The sequence below is a fragment of the Bufo gargarizans genome, chromosome 11 (genome assembly GCF_014858855.1).
Source record: "Bufo gargarizans isolate SCDJY-AF-19 chromosome 11, ASM1485885v1, whole genome shotgun sequence".
In the NCBI taxonomy this organism is placed as follows: Eukaryota; Metazoa; Chordata; class Amphibia; order Anura; family Bufonidae; genus Bufo; species Bufo gargarizans.
The window spans coordinates 91,099,270-91,116,562 of record NC_058090.1 but is presented as its reverse complement, the minus strand read 5'-3'; the positions used below and the strand labels follow the sequence as shown (position 1 = coordinate 91,116,562).

General features: G+C 43.0%; 1 protein-coding gene across 1 annotated transcript; it reads right to left on the bottom strand.

Annotated features, from left to right (window-relative positions):
• Positions 1-503: 503 nt before the first annotated feature.
• LOC122922149 (SLAM family member 5-like) lies at positions 504-15,583 on the bottom strand. Its single transcript, XM_044272648.1, has 3 exons — positions 15,434-15,583; positions 5,257-5,583; positions 504-847 (listed from the first exon to the last, which is right to left on the bottom strand). The coding sequence occupies exons 1-3, from the start codon at positions 15,483-15,485 to the stop codon at positions 528-530; spliced, it is 699 nt and encodes a 232-aa protein (XP_044128583.1). The 5' UTR covers positions 15,486-15,583; the 3' UTR covers positions 504-527.
• Between the last annotated feature and the right edge of the window lie 1,710 nt (positions 15,584-17,293).

Here is a 17,293-nt window from a genome sequence, read left to right as displayed (position 1 = left end):
ACCAGCAGAATAGTGAGTGCAGCTCTGGAGTATAATACAGGATGTAACTCAGGATCAGTACAGGATAAGTAATGTATGTACACAGTGACTCCACCAGCAGAATAGTGAGCGCAGCTCTGGAGTATAATACAGGATGTAACTGGGGATCAGTACAGGATAAGTAATGTATGTACACAGTGACTCCACCAGCAGAATAGTGAGTGCAGCTCTGGAGTATAATACAGGATGTAACTCGGAACTGGTAGAGGATAATTATAGCAATATATTGGCAGAGTTACAGTTTATATGTATTATATTCTATCTGTAAACTGTAAAATGGTGGCCAGCTGAGCAGAGACATTATGGGGTTGCTAATTGTGACATATAGAAGATGTTTATAGCTGTACCATCACTGGAGCTCTGGATGCTGGGTCTCCAATGGGAGAATGGGTCCAGTCCGTTATTTTAATGCCTCCTCTGCCAATATCAACGACAAGGAGGAGTCTCCAGATGCAACCACCTTCTTCCATACCTCCCAACCCATGACCTTATCCTAATAATCCAGCCATTCTGAAGAGAATCTCACCTGTAAACGTACACATTTTTTGTACGTGGAAAGAGACATTCTTCTTGTCCACAGGGTTCTGGACTATGCACAGGATCTCCATGTCCTTGGAGTCGTTCTTCAGGGATATCTGGACTGTTCTTCCATTATTATACTGCTGACAATCAGATTTCCTATCTCCGCATTGCCAGCTATAGGAGAAATCTGATGTGTTTGATGGGACAGAGCAATGAAGAGTAACATTGCATGTGTCTTTGGTGTTCTCCTTCACCTCAGTCCTTATACTTGGAAGGGGAACGGGCTCTGTAATGAGAGAACATATCATCAGGCACTGTAGACATTTGTCTATGGCAGCAGTGGGAAGCTGAAGGCCCTGGGGATGCATATGGCCTCAAATGTTCTCCTTGTGACCCCTTATTCCATGTGGGCAAACACTCCAGAGACCTGTAAGGGTTGACAAAGCACCTAACCTATGACAGTATATATGGTTTGCTACCCTAAAATCACCAGTCTATAGACCAGCAGTGGTCAACCTAGAACATTGTAGGGCCTACAGATGTCCTTGACTATAACCAAGTGCCACACAATACATGCAATGTCTTGCTTTCTCCAGTTTGAAGATCAGAGGTAGCAGGACATGGCAGTCTCTCTGAATAGTAGAAACGGACCTATATGAGGGAGTGGGGGGGGGGGCATTTTTGGGATGTGATATCATCAGTATTCTTAAAGGAGCTTACCCATTATACTCTGGGTCTCTGTACCAGTACTAAGTTCATGTGTCTCACAAGGAGGGACATGTGTGGCAATCCTTCAATATAGAGAAATAGGATATGGAAACAAGGGAGCACACTGACATGACGATAATCAGACGCACTGTGGCCAAACCGGACTTCCATGGGATCATTCATATTTACAATCCAACAGCAACTTGCCAGACTAAACTGGATGACCAGGGAGTCAATTTTTAAAAATTTCTTAAAAATGGACTCCCTGGTTTTGGAGGAAAATTGTAAAGGATTGGTGAAATTTAGCTGATCATTCCATACACTTGGTTTCAGCTGATCACATTTCACTAAATAGAAGAAGTCTGTCATCACCCATAGCATATGGTCGTTAGCTGCAATGTTTCAAATGATTGTCAGCCAAAATGTCCTAAAACACCAATTACAGACAATATCTACATTATGGGTATGGGCACCTTTAGCTCTTCCCTCATCTCCCCTATATTATTATTCAGAGAGCCCTTTCATGTCCAGTCAACTCTCAATTTCAAACTTAAGTAGGATACAGGTCATTGAATGTGGTCGTTAATCGAAGTCAAGGCTATCTGAGGACCTCCTAATGTTCTAGGTTGATCATCACTGGTGATTCTGATGACAGCTCCCCGACCATACACAATCCTCATGTCAAGAATTTTCTGGTTTGGAAACCCCTACTTAGACATGTTGAGAGATAGTGGGGTCTAGCATGAATGGTAAAACACCAAAATGATGTGAGATAGTTGAGATGGTTCATGGGCTCCTTGTTGTGTTTGCAGGCCTGGGGGTTATCATCTACCATGACCAGATGGTAGTTTTTTTGTTTTGTTTTTTTAGAGTCAGATCATATTTCACAATAAATGAACCACTAGTATTCAAACAAACATAATGGAGATCATTTGACGTTAGCGTGCACTGTAGACGGGTCTAACATCTGGCATATCTCGTCAGTCAACAGAAGAGAGCGACGATGGCTTATGGTGGCAGTTACTGATTAGCCTGTAGGCCCAGCCATCTGGCGCACAGTATAGCCTGCTAGCCTGACATCACAAGGCTTCTTCTCACTTAATTCAGAAAACACAGACTGACGCCTATACTTTGCTCTCAGTGTCAAGAGGGCTGCTGCAAGTTATTACAATTTGTGCTGCTAATACTAGGAGGTCTCCATAACGCGCCTTCGTCTTAACTGCAGCTTCTTTATCTAGGGTCGAGATTGGGACTGGTACATTCTTGGGAAGTACTGGTGTCCAGTAGCTGCCTATGATGCCATAAACAGTATAAATAAGTACAGTATTGAACCGTGAAGTCATTAGTCAGGGTTATATTGTAGTATGTGGCCTCCACCAACCTCAGTCTACTTCAAATGTCCCACCAGGCAGCCATATTGCCCTTTTATAAAGCCCTGGTCAATGTTAACCATACCATAGACACATATGTTCTATCTAATAGTAATGGTTGTTACATGGGCACTCTAACTAGTTTCCTGAATGGCACTCTTATGAGGGCACTATGTTGCCCTGCTTTTGACACAATGGTCCTATTATTTGGACAGTATAAGGAACTATTAATTGGGTAGTATTAGGACAGTACAGCAAAACAAAGTTTCCACCTTTCCAAACATACCCCATTGATCTTGATCTGGCCTTGTTCAATGAGAAGGATCAGAGTCACCTACCAGTATACAAAAAGGAACCTTTGGTGGTCCCAAGTGGCCACAAAAGGACAGAAGACTGCTAGACCGTTTCATTTGGAGGTGACATTATAAACAATTACTTACCCCTAGGGGAAAGAAGTGATGGTCTAGGACTGTCCAGTATGTATGGTGCAGGGACTCTAGGACGATTTCCTGTAGTGGACCCAAGGTACCCTGGTCTGACACTGAATATGCATCGTAGATAGGGGCATGACATCCGTGTCTGCTCCATTAGGGCACAGCTACTGCATGGTCTAATAAGAGCAGCTCTGCTTTTTCTGTGTGGCTCCTGAGTTTAAGCAATTTTCAGACAAGGCTTGATTTTTTTTGGTTAGAAGGGTTCCCAAAGGATAAATTGGGTGTCCCAATCCCGACCGATCAGCTGTCATCTGTGTGCAAAACCAGTGCTCAATTCCACAGAAGGTCCACCTCAGGAGAAATGAAGCATTGCGCCATCCACACTAAAACCAATCCGCTGCCCATGTGTTGTGCAACATGAAAATATCATCTACCTAAGGAGACATCTCTCATTTGAAGGTAAGGTTTTCAACAATATACAGGTCCTTCTAAAAAAATTAGCATATTGTGATAAAGTTCATTATTTTCTGTAATGTACTGATAAACATTAGACTTTCATATATTTTAGATTCATTACACACAACTGAAGTAGCTCAAGCCTTTTATTGTTTTAATATTGATGATTTTGGCATACAGCTCATGAAAACCCAAATTTCCTATCTAAAAAATTAGCATATCATGAAAAGGTTCTCTAAACGAGCTATTAACCTAATCATCTGAATCAACTAATTAACTCTAAACACCTGCAAAAGATTCCTGAGGCTTTTAAAAACTCCCAGCCTGGTTCATTACTCAAAACCGCAATCATGGGTAAGACTGCCGACCTGACTGCTGTCCAGAAGGCCATCATTGACACCCTCAAGCAAGAGGGTAAGACACAGAAAGAAATATCTGAACGAATAGGCTGTTCCCAGAGGGCTGCATCAAGGCACCTCAGTGGGAAGTCTGTGGGAAGGAAAAAGTATGGCAGAAAACGCTGCACAACAAGAAGAGGTGACCGGACCCTGAGGAAGATTGTGGAGAAGGACCGATTCCAGACCTTGGGGGACCTGCGGAAGCAGTGGACTGAGTCTGGAGGAGGAACATCCAGAGCCACCGTGTACAGGCATGTGCAGGAAATGGGCTACAGGTGCCGCATTCCCCAGAAACAGCGGCAGAAGTGCCTGACCTGGGCTACAGAGGAGCAGCACTGGACTGTTGCATGTCATTCGGAAATCAAGGTGCCAGAGTCTGGAGGAAGACTGGGGAGAGGGAAATGCCAAAATGCCTGAAGTCCAGTGTCAAGTACCCACAGTCAGCGATGGTCTGGGGTGCCATGTCAGCTGCTGGTGTTGGTCCACTGTGTTTTATCAAAGGCAGGGTCAATGCAGCTAGCTATCAGGAGATTTTGGAGCACTTCATGCTTCCATCTGCTGAAAAGCTTTATGGAGATGAAGATTTCATTTTTCAGCACGACCTGGCACCTGCTCACAGTGCCAACACCACTGGTAAATGGTTTACTGACCATGGTATTACTGGGCTCAATTGGCCTGCCAACTCTCCTGACCTGAACCCCATAGAGAATCTGTGGGATATTGGGAAGAGAAAGTTGAGAGACGCAAGACCCAACACTCTGGATGAGCTTAAGGCCGCTATCGAAGCATCCTGGGCCTCCATAACACCTCAGCAGTGCCACAGGCTGATTGCCTCCATGCCACGCCGCATTGAAGCATCCTGGGCCTCCATAACACCTCAGCAGTGCCACAGGCTGATGGCCTCCATGCCACGCCGCATTGAAGCAGTCATTTCTGCAAAAGTATTGAGTACATAACTGAACATAATTTTGAAGGTTGACTTTTTTTGTATTAAAAACACTTTTCTTTTATTGGTCGGATGAAATATGCTAATTTTTTTAGATAGGAAATTTGGGTTTTCATGAGCTGTATGCCAAAATCATCAATATTAAAACAATAAAAGGCTTGAACTACTTCAGTTGTGTGTAATGAATCTAAAATATATGAAAGTCTAATGTTTATCAGTACATTACAGAAAATAATGAACTTTATCACAATATGCAATTTTTTTTAGAAGGACCTGTATATAATTCCAGCAGCTATATAACATTGTATGGTTATTGACCCTTTATGGTTAGTGGACCTTCTAGTAAGCTCAAGGATCCCAAGACTCATACTGTGACTACCTACCGTACACGGTGACATTAAATGAATAAGATTCTCGTACTCCATTTAAATCTACAACATCAATGGTGTACATCCCACCATCTTCCATAGTCAGATCCACGATGGTCAATGTGTGTAGGTTCTCAGACGGTTGTAGCCGATCCCTGAACTTAGAGGCATATACATAATGTGGTTTCTCAGTAGTGTCCAGTATGGTGACTTGTTCATTGATCTTATCGAACTTCCAGATAATTGATTTACTTGCTCCGATCTTCTGGGAAGGAGAATAAGACATCCTGAGTGATCCGTGCAGTAGAACGTTCTTGTGGACCTGGATGTTGGCTTCACCTCCTGCAGACACAAAAGATTATATCAGTAATAATGTTATATACCAATAGACTAAGTCCCACCCATGCTGTGTCTAAGCCAGCCCCCGAACTGTCTAGAACCACCCCAGCATATCGGCTTATGCCCTGCCTCTGCTGTCCCATTCACAGAACAATCTTGAAAACCAATGTCAGGAGGTACAAGAAGAGAGAGTCCCTATGTCACGCTCTTCACTCTCCGACCCGACACTTTATTCAATTATTGATTAAGCTTGGAGTATTACTTTAAATATCACTTCTCCTTTGTGGCTCCATTGCCTAATTCTGGAGACTTCTCGCCTACTGCCTTCCACACAGTGAAAAAAATATAGAGAAGAGGTCACCACTAGTAAGAGGAAGACAGCTGGGAAAGTGTCTCCTCTGCGAGAGGTACACGCGCACTACGCATCCTATATGATTGGCATGTGTGCAGTATGTCGAAATATGTGACAAATGTCTAGTATGAGAAGCATGTATCTCACATGTATCTTGTATGCATCCTATGTGAGTGGCATGTACATGAGTGCAGTTCTTGCCCTGCGTGTGCATGGCACATATGCGGCATGTGTACGTGTATGAGCGCCACATGTTCAGCATGTGTCCAGAGCACAAGGGTTTTGCAGCCGTCTCACACACAAGCCCTTTGCAGTCAGTGCAGTCTCTACTGCAAATGTAACTCCTGAGATCCCTCAGCCGTCACTCCCCTATGCTTTACATCTCAGCTCTGCTTCTTCCGTTTGGCTCCTGGATATAGACACAAGCCCGTACACCATGCTCAATGACCTGATCAGTGGACGTCTCACTGCGATCAACCCCAGCAATAAGGCTATATTCTGTAAGGGCAAGCCGCCAGCAAGTGTTTATTTTCCATGTAGCGCCACCTCAGGAGAAATGACGTATTACACGCATTTCTACATGAATTCTGTCATTTTATGGTTATTGACATATGGAGAAGTAGTTTACATCCCTCCTGAATCAGCCAGAAATGGAGAAGTATAGCAGTCCCAGAGCTTCTTCACACAGAGTCCACAATATGAATATGGGAAGTGCGGGATTATAGGTCAAATCAAGGGTTTTCCAGGATAGAATATGGATGGACATACATCTTTGACCTGTGGGACCCCCACCCATCCACGGTGCTCCAACCCCATTGCTGCAAATAAACGACAGCCCTGTACAAAGCAGTTCAAGTTCATGGCACAGAGCTGCAGTACAGGACACCGCCTCATGGTGAGAGTGTCGCTGGAGCAGCGAAGGGGGCCACAGGAAAAAATTGCTAATTTAAGAAGCCGTGAAAAGCATGAGTGGTTCTAGGACATAGGAAATAGAAATAGCTCAATTCTGGTCAGGACTAATGTAAAAAAACCACACACAGGAAACAGTCACAAATGAAAAAAATCTGCGATCGTGTAGCATCTGAGCGCGTCCTCCTACTGAAAGGGACTGAGATTAGAAAAAAAAATAAATAAAATATGGCTGCCCTTTAAAAAAAACAGCGCCACTCCTGTCCAGGGGGTTGAGCTTGGCATTGCAGAAGCAAGATTATTATTGGCAGCGAATGGCAGCATTGTTTAGGAAATATACGGTAGTATTATCTGGATGGCAGTATTATTTAGGCATTGTGCAAGTATTGTTTAGAAAATATACCGCAGAGTGATGAATATATTATACCTTCGTATTATTTGGATACTGAGCAGAAGTATTATTTAGGAAATATATGACAGCGTTAAGTGGGCACTATACGGAAGTAGTTTTTAAATACTGGATGGAAGTATTATTTAGGCATTGTACAAGGTCATTATGGTATTTGGCACTGAATGGCAGCACTATTTAGGAAATATGCGCCAGTGTTATTTGGGCACTATCTGAATGAGGTATTATTTAGGCATTGTACCAAGTTATAATGGCACTAAATGATTATAAATATTTTGACAAAATAAAAAAAGAGCACACAGAGCCTGCACTGGGCGAGGGCTGCACAGGTGCTTAGCCAAGCCGAAATATTTGCACATGGCGCTTCCCTCCCTGTTTTGAATAGGCAAACAGTGACAGATGGAGAACAGTCTGCAGACAGCGTATTTGCCTACAGGGCAAACTGTAAACCTAAAAAAGTAGTTAAACAATACCCCCCCCCCCCCCCCCCCTCTATCTAATACACGTGTTGTCTAACACACGGGATTAGATCCGGCTTCCTCAAACCATATACGGTTCCAGTGCAGCAGCCTCCAGCAGCCTCCTTGGGGGGAGATGGTCAAAAGTCCTCCGACTCTGACTACAGAAAGAGGGTTTGCACTGTCATCGCTGGGCCCCCCCCAGCCCCCCCCCCCCCCCCCAAACTTCAGGCTTTACAAAGCTCTTTCTCCCTCCAAGTCATACACAGAGGGTTGTTTTATCCGTCCTTGATCCAGCAGTAGGCCTCACCTGCGATCACCTCCAGCAAAAGACAATTCATGTAGTAAAGAACTAGCTGACTGCCTCAATGACATACTTCTGCTCAGTTTTTACAAAGGAAAATGAAGGAGAAGGACCTCATTTAGGAAAGAAGAATAAGAAATCTTTTGATGCCTGTGTCTTTACAGAGGAAGAGGTTCTAAGTCAGCTGTCTAAACTTACTACAAATAAGTCACAGGGGCCTGATGGGATACACCCCAAGCTATTAAAAGAGCTCAGCGGTGAACTAGCAAAAACCATTAACAGATTTATTTACCAATCACTGGCAACAGGAGTCGTCCAGAAGATTGGAAATTAGCAAATGTTGTGCCCATTCACAAGAAAGGTAGTCGGGAGGAATCGGGCAACTATAGGCCAGTAAGCCTGCATCAATAGTGGGGAAATTAATGGAAACCATACTTAAGGAGAGGATTGTGGAACATCTAAAGTCCCATGGATGAAAGATGAAAAACAGCAGGGAGATTCATGCCAAACTAATCTTATTGATTGGGTGACTACAATAATAGATGGAGGAGGTGCAGTAGACATCGCTTATCTAGACTTTAGTAAGGCTTTTGATACTGTCCCACATAGAAGGCTTATCAATAAAGTGCAGTCTTTGGGCTTGGACTCCCATATTGTTGAATGGATTAGGCAGTGGCTGAGGGACAGACAACAGAGGGTTGTAGTCAGTGGAGTATATTCAGACCAAGGTCTTGTTACCAGTGGGGAACCTCAGGGATCTGTTCTGGGACCCATATTGTTTAATATCTTTATCAGCGAAATTGCAGAAGGCCTCGATGGTAAGGTGTGTCTTTTTGCTGATGACACAAAGACTTGTAACAGGGTTGATGTTCCTGGAGGGATACACCAAATGGAAAAGGATTTAGGAAGTGGAATGGTCAAAAATCTGGCAACTAAAATTTAATGTTGATAAGTGCAAGATAATGCACCTGGGGCGTAAAAACCCAAGAGCAGAATATACAATCAGTGATACAGTCCTAACCTCAGTATCTGAGGAAAGGGATTTAGGGGTCATTATTTCAGAAGACTTAAAGGTAGGCAGACAGTGTCATAGAGCAGCAGGAAATGCTAGCGGAATGCTGGGGTGTATAGGGAGAGGCATTACCAGTAGACAGAGGGGGGGCACTCATGCCGCTCTACAGAGCACTAGTGAGACCTCATTTGGAGTATTGTGCTCAGTACTGGAGACCATATCTCCAGAAGGATACTGATACTTTGGAGAGAGTTCAGAGAAGAGCTACTAAACTGGTACATGGATTGCAGGATAAAAACTTACCAGGAAAGATTAAAGGACCTTAACATGTAGAGCTTGGAAGAAAGACGAGACGGAGGGGAGATGAGAGGAACTGCTAAATACATAAAGGGAATCAACAAGGTAAAAGAGGAGAGAAGATTTAAAAGAAGAAAAACTGCTACAAGAGTATATAGTTTTAAATTAGAGGGGCAAAGGTTTAGAAGTATTACTTTACGGAGAGAGTAGTGATGCATGGAATAGCCTTCCTGCAGAAGTGGTAGCTGCAAATACAGTGGAGGAGATTAAGCATGCATGGGATAGGCATAAGGCCATCCTTCATATAAGATAGGCACAGGGATCTCAACTCTCCCAGAGGTTCAGGGAGTCTCCCGCTATTAGATAGTGAAACAATATCTCCCGGAAAGGTTTATCTCAGTCAGATAGCAGAGCGATAAGAGAAGTGACAGGACAGAGTTTAGATTACAGGTTGAATTAACCCTTTAGGGTCAAATTGGCTTCTCAAGGAGATATATATGTTAAAGGCATCCCTTCTGTCTCATTCAGTAGCTATATAACTATTGAGAGAGATGCATTTTTTTTAAATACATTTACACATTTAACCCTCCATTTTAATTATATTATTTACCCCAGTGTTAAATTCACACCCCCTGGATGCTTTAATCATATATATATATATATATATATATATATATATATATATATATATATATAAGAAAAAAAAAAAGGAAACCTCCCTGAAATGAGTTTTTGCAGGTTGGGATGTCTGTAGGCATAAGGCCATCCTTCATATAACATAGGGCCAGGGGCTATCCATAGTATTCAGTATATTGGGCAGACTAGATGGGCCAAATGGTTCTTATCTGCCGACACATTCTATGTTTCTATGTAGTGGAAGGGTGTGGACTGGCAGATCCCACTACCAAACCTATCCCCCAGTCCACATGAAATCCAGCCCAGAACAACATGTAGACAAAACTGTCTGAGCAAACTACACTTTGCTGAAACCACTGTAGCTTTCTGGATTTCGGCTCTCTCACCCAGCTGAGGTCTCTGGGTGGGATATACACGCCTCCCAGCACTTCTACTGTACACATCACCACAAGGGATAACAGCCGCCTTCTCCTAATATTCCCCGCTTGTTCAGTGTCTGCAGAGCTTCCTCTGGTAATTTTCAGCCTGAAAGGAAAATTCACAGCAGTTGCAGCAGCCCCTCTTCCACAGTCGTAACCGGAGCCCCCGACCCACCCACTCACCATTACATACTTCTCAATCCCCTCCCCCCAAAAGCGGTCTTCACCTGGGGAACATGCCCAAGTACAAATACAAGCCATTATCAGCACAACGCTTCCTGCCATCTCTTAGGTGGAAGCTTTTGATTGTCAGCTCTTCCTTTCTTGCCCTGCCCTCGGCCATTGTCCTCATTTGCTTATACTGAGTGATTTTCTGCCGTTTCCACAGTCTAGGCGTTCTTCCGTTCCTCTCATGTGTTTCCTCCAATTGTTTCACGGGTGCCGACCCTCTTGGCGGGACTATATATAGGTGACATTTACAGGGTATTCCCCATAACCACAAACCTGGTTATTCATGTTAAAGAACCCAAAAGTGGCATTCTGGTGAAGAAAAGCCCTGTTCCTCTACCATTTTAGGTGACTGACTCAATAGGGAGGTGGTCTTCCCAGCCAGAGCAGGACATCCATTCATTACCTCGACAGCTCATTGATTTTTATGGTCATCGTGTAATGCTTTACGTCTCCTGCGGGGGGCGCCTTTGTTCTTGACGCACCTAAGATCCACTCATTTCTGTGGCCATCTGCTCCATGGTTACTGTCATTGACAGGACCAGGTAGTGGAAAAGCAGAAAGGGATGGGCTGGCCACAGAAATGAGTGGAGATTGAGTGCAACAGTGACACCGCCGTTGCACTGAAGGCCTACTTTGCATATTAGGAAAAAAAAAGTATCATAACCTGAGAACTGGGCCTCCGATTAAAATGCTGCTTTTTTTTTTTTTTTTTTTTTTTATCAGGAGAATCACAGCTATGTGTATATCTAAAGAGCTGAATAGAGAGGTCCCTAGTGACAGAAATTAGCAGAAAGACGACAAAATACTAAAAATATTAAAGTTTTGGCTGCACTACATCTACAATATTTTTTTGGGTGGGTGCTTATTAACTTCCTTTTAGTTATAATACCAAAGTTCTCTTAACTGGCATCCAACTGGAAAGGACATGGGGGAGGAGCATTGCTAACTGCTGCTTTCAGCCAATCAGCAAATATCGGTAAGCTTTAAGTTGTTACCAGAACAGTTACCGCCCACTATTCCTTTCCAGCTGGATGCCAGACAGTATACATCCTCTAGGAACAGTTTCTCTTCACAAAGCCCCGCCCTCAAGTCCTTTCCAGCTGGATGCCAGACAGTATACATCACTTCATGCTGTAATCAGTCATGGCTATATGGCCTTACGTTTTCTCCTCATTTATCACACCGATTAAGGCGTTCCTGATACCTCTCCATCAGACACACAGACTGCGTACTAATGGACTGACAGATCTGACTTCACCTTGCTTGGAAAATATTAGTCTTCTTCACGGTGTCTGACATCGGTGATAAACCTGCCGTTTTTGCAGAAGGGCTCCGACCACAGTCACTCCCCCACTTCTATCATTTCTTCTAGAATACGGAGCAAAAGAGACCAAAAGAAAGGGTTTGTAAGATGGAAACTTATCCTCATGAGATCAGGAGAAGCGACTGATCGGTGGGGGATGTCCGGGTTTCTTCTGGGGCGTCTACTCTTATGACTATGTTGTGCCATTCCTCTGTTATTCCCACTAGAAGCTATGAATGAATTGCCAGCAATTTGCAATGAAGGCCCGGTTGGGATTTGTGTCCCTGCACAGTCTGATGCTATTCAAATCAATGCGGTCAGTGTCGGACTGTGCTGGGACCCCCCCACCATGAGTAAATGCAGAAGCAGGGCCTCCTGGAGCGCCGTGTATGCGAGACTAGAGAAGCCGTGAAATTGAGGCCAAGACGCAAATCTTTCACTTTAAATAGTGCTACACTGTAATACCAGACACGGCCTATGGGTGAGAGTGGCGCTATATTTGGGATAAAATCTGTTTTCTCGTTTCTTCAGTATATGAATGGCGCGGGCACAGGGGTAACCTACAGTTGGAGATAATTACCTAAAGATCAATGTCTCGTGCAGATAACATTGTTAGAAACACACCATATAGCAGGCAGGTGCACACGTAAGCTGCAGGTGCGGTGGACATATATAATTAACTCTTTCTGAAGCAGAAATACTTCAGCACTGGCAGGTCGGGGGGCTGCCCACATAAATATAAGGGTATGGTGGTAATAAGCTGTAGTACGCCACTGTGATGGTGCAGGAGCTGTGCCCGTAATGGTGGAGATCACTGGGAATCCAGTCATTTAACCACCCATAGTAGTAGCTGGACAGAGGGATGGTCTCCCATTGGCACCCCTGTGACATGATCACCAGGAGCCGATGGGTTGCCCGATTTCTCCATGTGACTTAATACTTATTATAATTTTTTTGCTATGTATTTCACACATTTTTTATTATATATTTTTACTAGTATGCATTTCATACATTCATTATATTTCATACATTTTTTTATTCCTATATTTTTTACTATTATATTTTATACATTAATTTTTTTATTATGTATTTCATACAATTTTTTTACTATTATGCATTTCATAAATTTTTTTATTAAATATTTTGTACTATATTTCATACATTTTTTATTCATTATATATCACTTTTTGTCATTTCATACATTTTTATTATTTACTTCATACATGGATAACCAATTTTAGTTCATACATTTCTTTTTTATATATTATATATACACTATTATTTGCTATAATTCATTTATGCCATACACGTGACTATCAGGCCCTGCTGTAGGCAACACATCTGATACACCGCCACGTAAAAACCTTGCACACGATCGCATAATCAAGTCTACAAGGCCACCTGAACGTGGGTGCGAGTGAAAGCACATAAGATCCACACACATTTTTGTGCGTTTCGGCACCATAATTTGTAATTGCGGATTAGGTTTTGCCTCAGATCTCACCCTTCCATTGAAAAGTAATTGATGCTCCGGATTTGGAAATGTGTAATCTCATACATTTTGCTGGTACCGTACTAGGTAGCGTTTTTTCCCCGACTTATTCCGCAAGGTTAAAAAGGGCTAATAAAAAAAAAAAAAAAAAAAAAAAAAAATAATATATATATATTATATATATATTATATATATATATATATATATATATATATATATATAATAAAAAATATATAATATTCAGAATTTTTTTTTTCCCACTTTTTCCCATAACATATATACATTTTAGGATCATTAGTAACAACCCGAACTATAAAATATCACACAGTGAACACCATAAAAAAAAAAAAAAGCCAAAATTGTGGGGTTTTTTTCCCCAAACTTTCTCTTCTCTCATTCCCCCCCCCCCCCCAAAAAAAAAAAAAAAAAAAAATGCTGCCGACAGTCCTCATACACAGGCCGGTACTGCGCTAATCGGGCGACTAGTCATAAATTCTTGGAGTCGTTTTTATTAGTCTTTTAAGACAGGGTTCGATTTTTTTTCCACAACCGTTACGAGCGAAACGCAAGACAAATCGCCGTGTATCTCCAGCCTAAACCCGGCCATCGGCCTGCCTGAGAGATGTGGTCAGGAATGGCCTCAGGTCTCGGCCTGCCTCAGGGGATACTGGGAAAGACACCTCCAAATGCGGCAGACGAATGGCACTTTCTAAAAGAAAACCAGCCTGTGTTGCCCATAGTAACCAATCACAGCGCAGCTTTCATTTTTCCTAAGCCCTCTTAGAAATGAAAGCTGCGCCAGGATTGGTTTCTATGGGCAACCAAGACAGGTTTCATTTTAGGGCAGGTTAACATGCCGGATTTTGAGACGGCAGAAATGGCTGCATTTTCTGCTGTGTTCTCTCATTCTGGATGGTGCCGTCCCACTCCGAGGTGTTCATCTGGTAACCTCGCCAAAAATGGACGTGTACAAGAAGTATGGCGCAGCCCCCCTTTGCAAAAAATTTCAGCGTAGTATTTTGCACCGAATCCGCACTGAAAACCATGTAGAAAAACAATATGTGAACCTTCCCTAACACAAACTGGTGTAAAGGAAAATTGGCTTAGTTGCCCATAACAACCATCCAACCAATCAGATTCCACCTTTTATTTTTCAGAGCTCCTTTGGAATATGAAAGCTGGAATCCGATTGGTTGCTATAGGCAACTGAGCCAGTGTTTCTTTACGCCAGTTTTGATACCGTTAATGTCCCCCATCGTGTTCAGAGATCTCCAAAATAGCCTCACGGCCGGGTCCTCATCCCACCATAGAACAGCTGTGGGATGAGGTAGAAATTCCCACCACAAATCTGCAATAATATCATAAAAAAGGGGAATTCTGAGCTTAGTAAGATCCCGAAAACCCCCTTTAAAAAGGACAAGCACGCAAGCCTGGACTACCCTTTGAAGTGACCAGGAGACGCCCTTGTTCTGGACGATGCCATTTATGGTACCTTCAGCGTATAGCACAGCCACACCTCGAGCCGTAGATACTCTGCATACAGTTATATTGTGCCCGTGTCGAAAACTAATATACGTTATATTTTCTGATTTTGTTTTCGTTTTAATAAAAGGGATAAAAAGAAATTACTAATAAAAGAAAAAACAAAAACAAAAAAAAATCTCTAGTACATAGAACTCCAAAGACTGGAGGTCCAACCCAGATTCTTTGGAACAATCCGCTATAAATTACAAAGATTCCATAAAAATATACCAAAACATTTCCCCCCCCTTCCCCCTCGAAGAAATTCTCAGTGCACAGACACACTATTAACCCTCAACAGACAAGAGCATTTGAGTTTAGACATTTATTCACCCTTTGCCGATGTCTGGGGTAAGTTTTTCTGTCTCGGAGGTCTCCATCTATGGAGTTACTACCACTACTACTACTACTACTACAGACCGTAATGCAGACCCTTAATGTGGGGCCCCTTGGAGTGAGCCACCACCTCAGTACATAGATCTATAGAAGGAATGCTCTGTAAAAACTTACCTAAAGGAGACAGAACCAGAGAAACAAGACCAAGAAGTATCTCCAGCTTCATGATGACGATGGCAGCTGGACAAATAACCTGGGAAAAAGAAGAGGTCAGAGAGGAGCCTCACTCCATAGAACAGCTGCAACTGATCTACAGACAAAGCGAGGATCAGCCCTTTACTACTACTACTCCTCCCCTCCTCCTCCCTTCCTCTTCTACAGCTGTGATAGATTCAGAAAACTGAAGACCCTCACAGCAGGCCCACAACATAAATCTAGACGCCAAAGCGAACCACCTGAAGAAATGAAGACCCTCAGACCACGGAAATAAATATAGATCCTCCTAAACCAGACCTCAGGTCGACCCTTATACAGATCTCAGACCAGACCCTCTTTAGGCCTCTTTCACACAAACGTTCTTTTTTTCAGTTTACGGGCTGTTTTTTGCGTTCCGTATACGGAACCATTCATTTCAATGTTTCTGCAAAAAAAAAATGGAATGCGTTTTGCGATCTGCAAAAAAGGGAAAAAAAGGAAAAATGGAACAGCAAAACGGAAGGGAACCGGAAACACTACTGAAACAATAAACGGAAAAACGGATCAGTTAAAAAAACGGCCCACAAAACACTGAAAACGCCCTACGGTCGTGTGAAAGAGCCCTATTAGAGAATGGACGTAGATTTTACATTACTGGAGGTCATACAGGAGGAGATACTACTTTTTCCTACTCAGAGGCAGCCGTTGGGGCTCATTTATCAAGCTCGCCTGTTTTTGGCAATAAAATTAGAAGAGTATTTTTAATTTGTGTTTCTGTTGCAGAGTATTTATTAAAAGTCGCTCAGCCGTTGATGAATTAGACTCGGCGGATTGTCATCAGTCTGACCTCTGGTGGTCGTTTTTCAGTATGACAAGTTCAAATTCGCTTAAACTGGCCTGACTTATTTGCGCATGAATAAAGTCACATCTTTGTGGAGAAAAGTCTCCTTTCTCCCAGAAAGTGAGATTTTTAATTTAAAAAAAGTCGCCCTTCACCACTAAAAACAGAGTACACCAGCCCTGGGGTGGAGTAGAAATTAGACTGTTTTTGTGACAAATTCAGGCGCAAAAAAAGGTTCAGAAACATAAATAAATCAGAAAAAATAGATTAAAAAAAATTATCTAAATAGGCGAACGAGGCACAAAAGCCTCCAAAACAGGCGCAATTTTAGTAGTAAATGCGACTGGGGCGGTGCCAGAAGCAATGAGCGCTTCCATCACTACAGATGGAAGCGCTCATTGCTGGAGCGCCAGGAGCTGTGGTCCCGTCACTCAGCTCCCCGCGTTCCTTCTCTCCCCCAGGCCTTCTGCTCCACCATTCAGCCTACAGGCACAGATGGCGCTGCCGACCTGTGTGGGAGGAGCCTGCAGCCTGGGAATCTGCATAAGCCCCGCCCACACAGTGCTGCAGAGCGATCTGTGTCTGCTGGGGAGAGCTGGATGTGAACTTCCGGAACGGAGCAAGGTGAGGGGGTACTGTGTTTTTGATTTGTTTGTTTTTTTAACACAGAGGGGGCACAAAAGGCTTTACTACTATTAAGAGGGCACAATGGGCATTGCTACTATGAAGGGGGCACGATGGGCTTTACTACTATGAAGGTGGTACAATGGCCATTACTATTATTAAGGGGGTACAATGGGCATTACTATTATTAAGGGGGCACAATGGGCATTACTATTATTAAGGGGCACAATGGGCATTTCTACTATGAAGGGGCACAGAGGGCATTACTACTGTGAAGGAGGCACGAAGGGCATTACTACTACGAAGGGAGTACAATGGGCATTACTATTATTAAGGGGGCACAATAGGCATTACTACTATAAAGGGGCACAGAG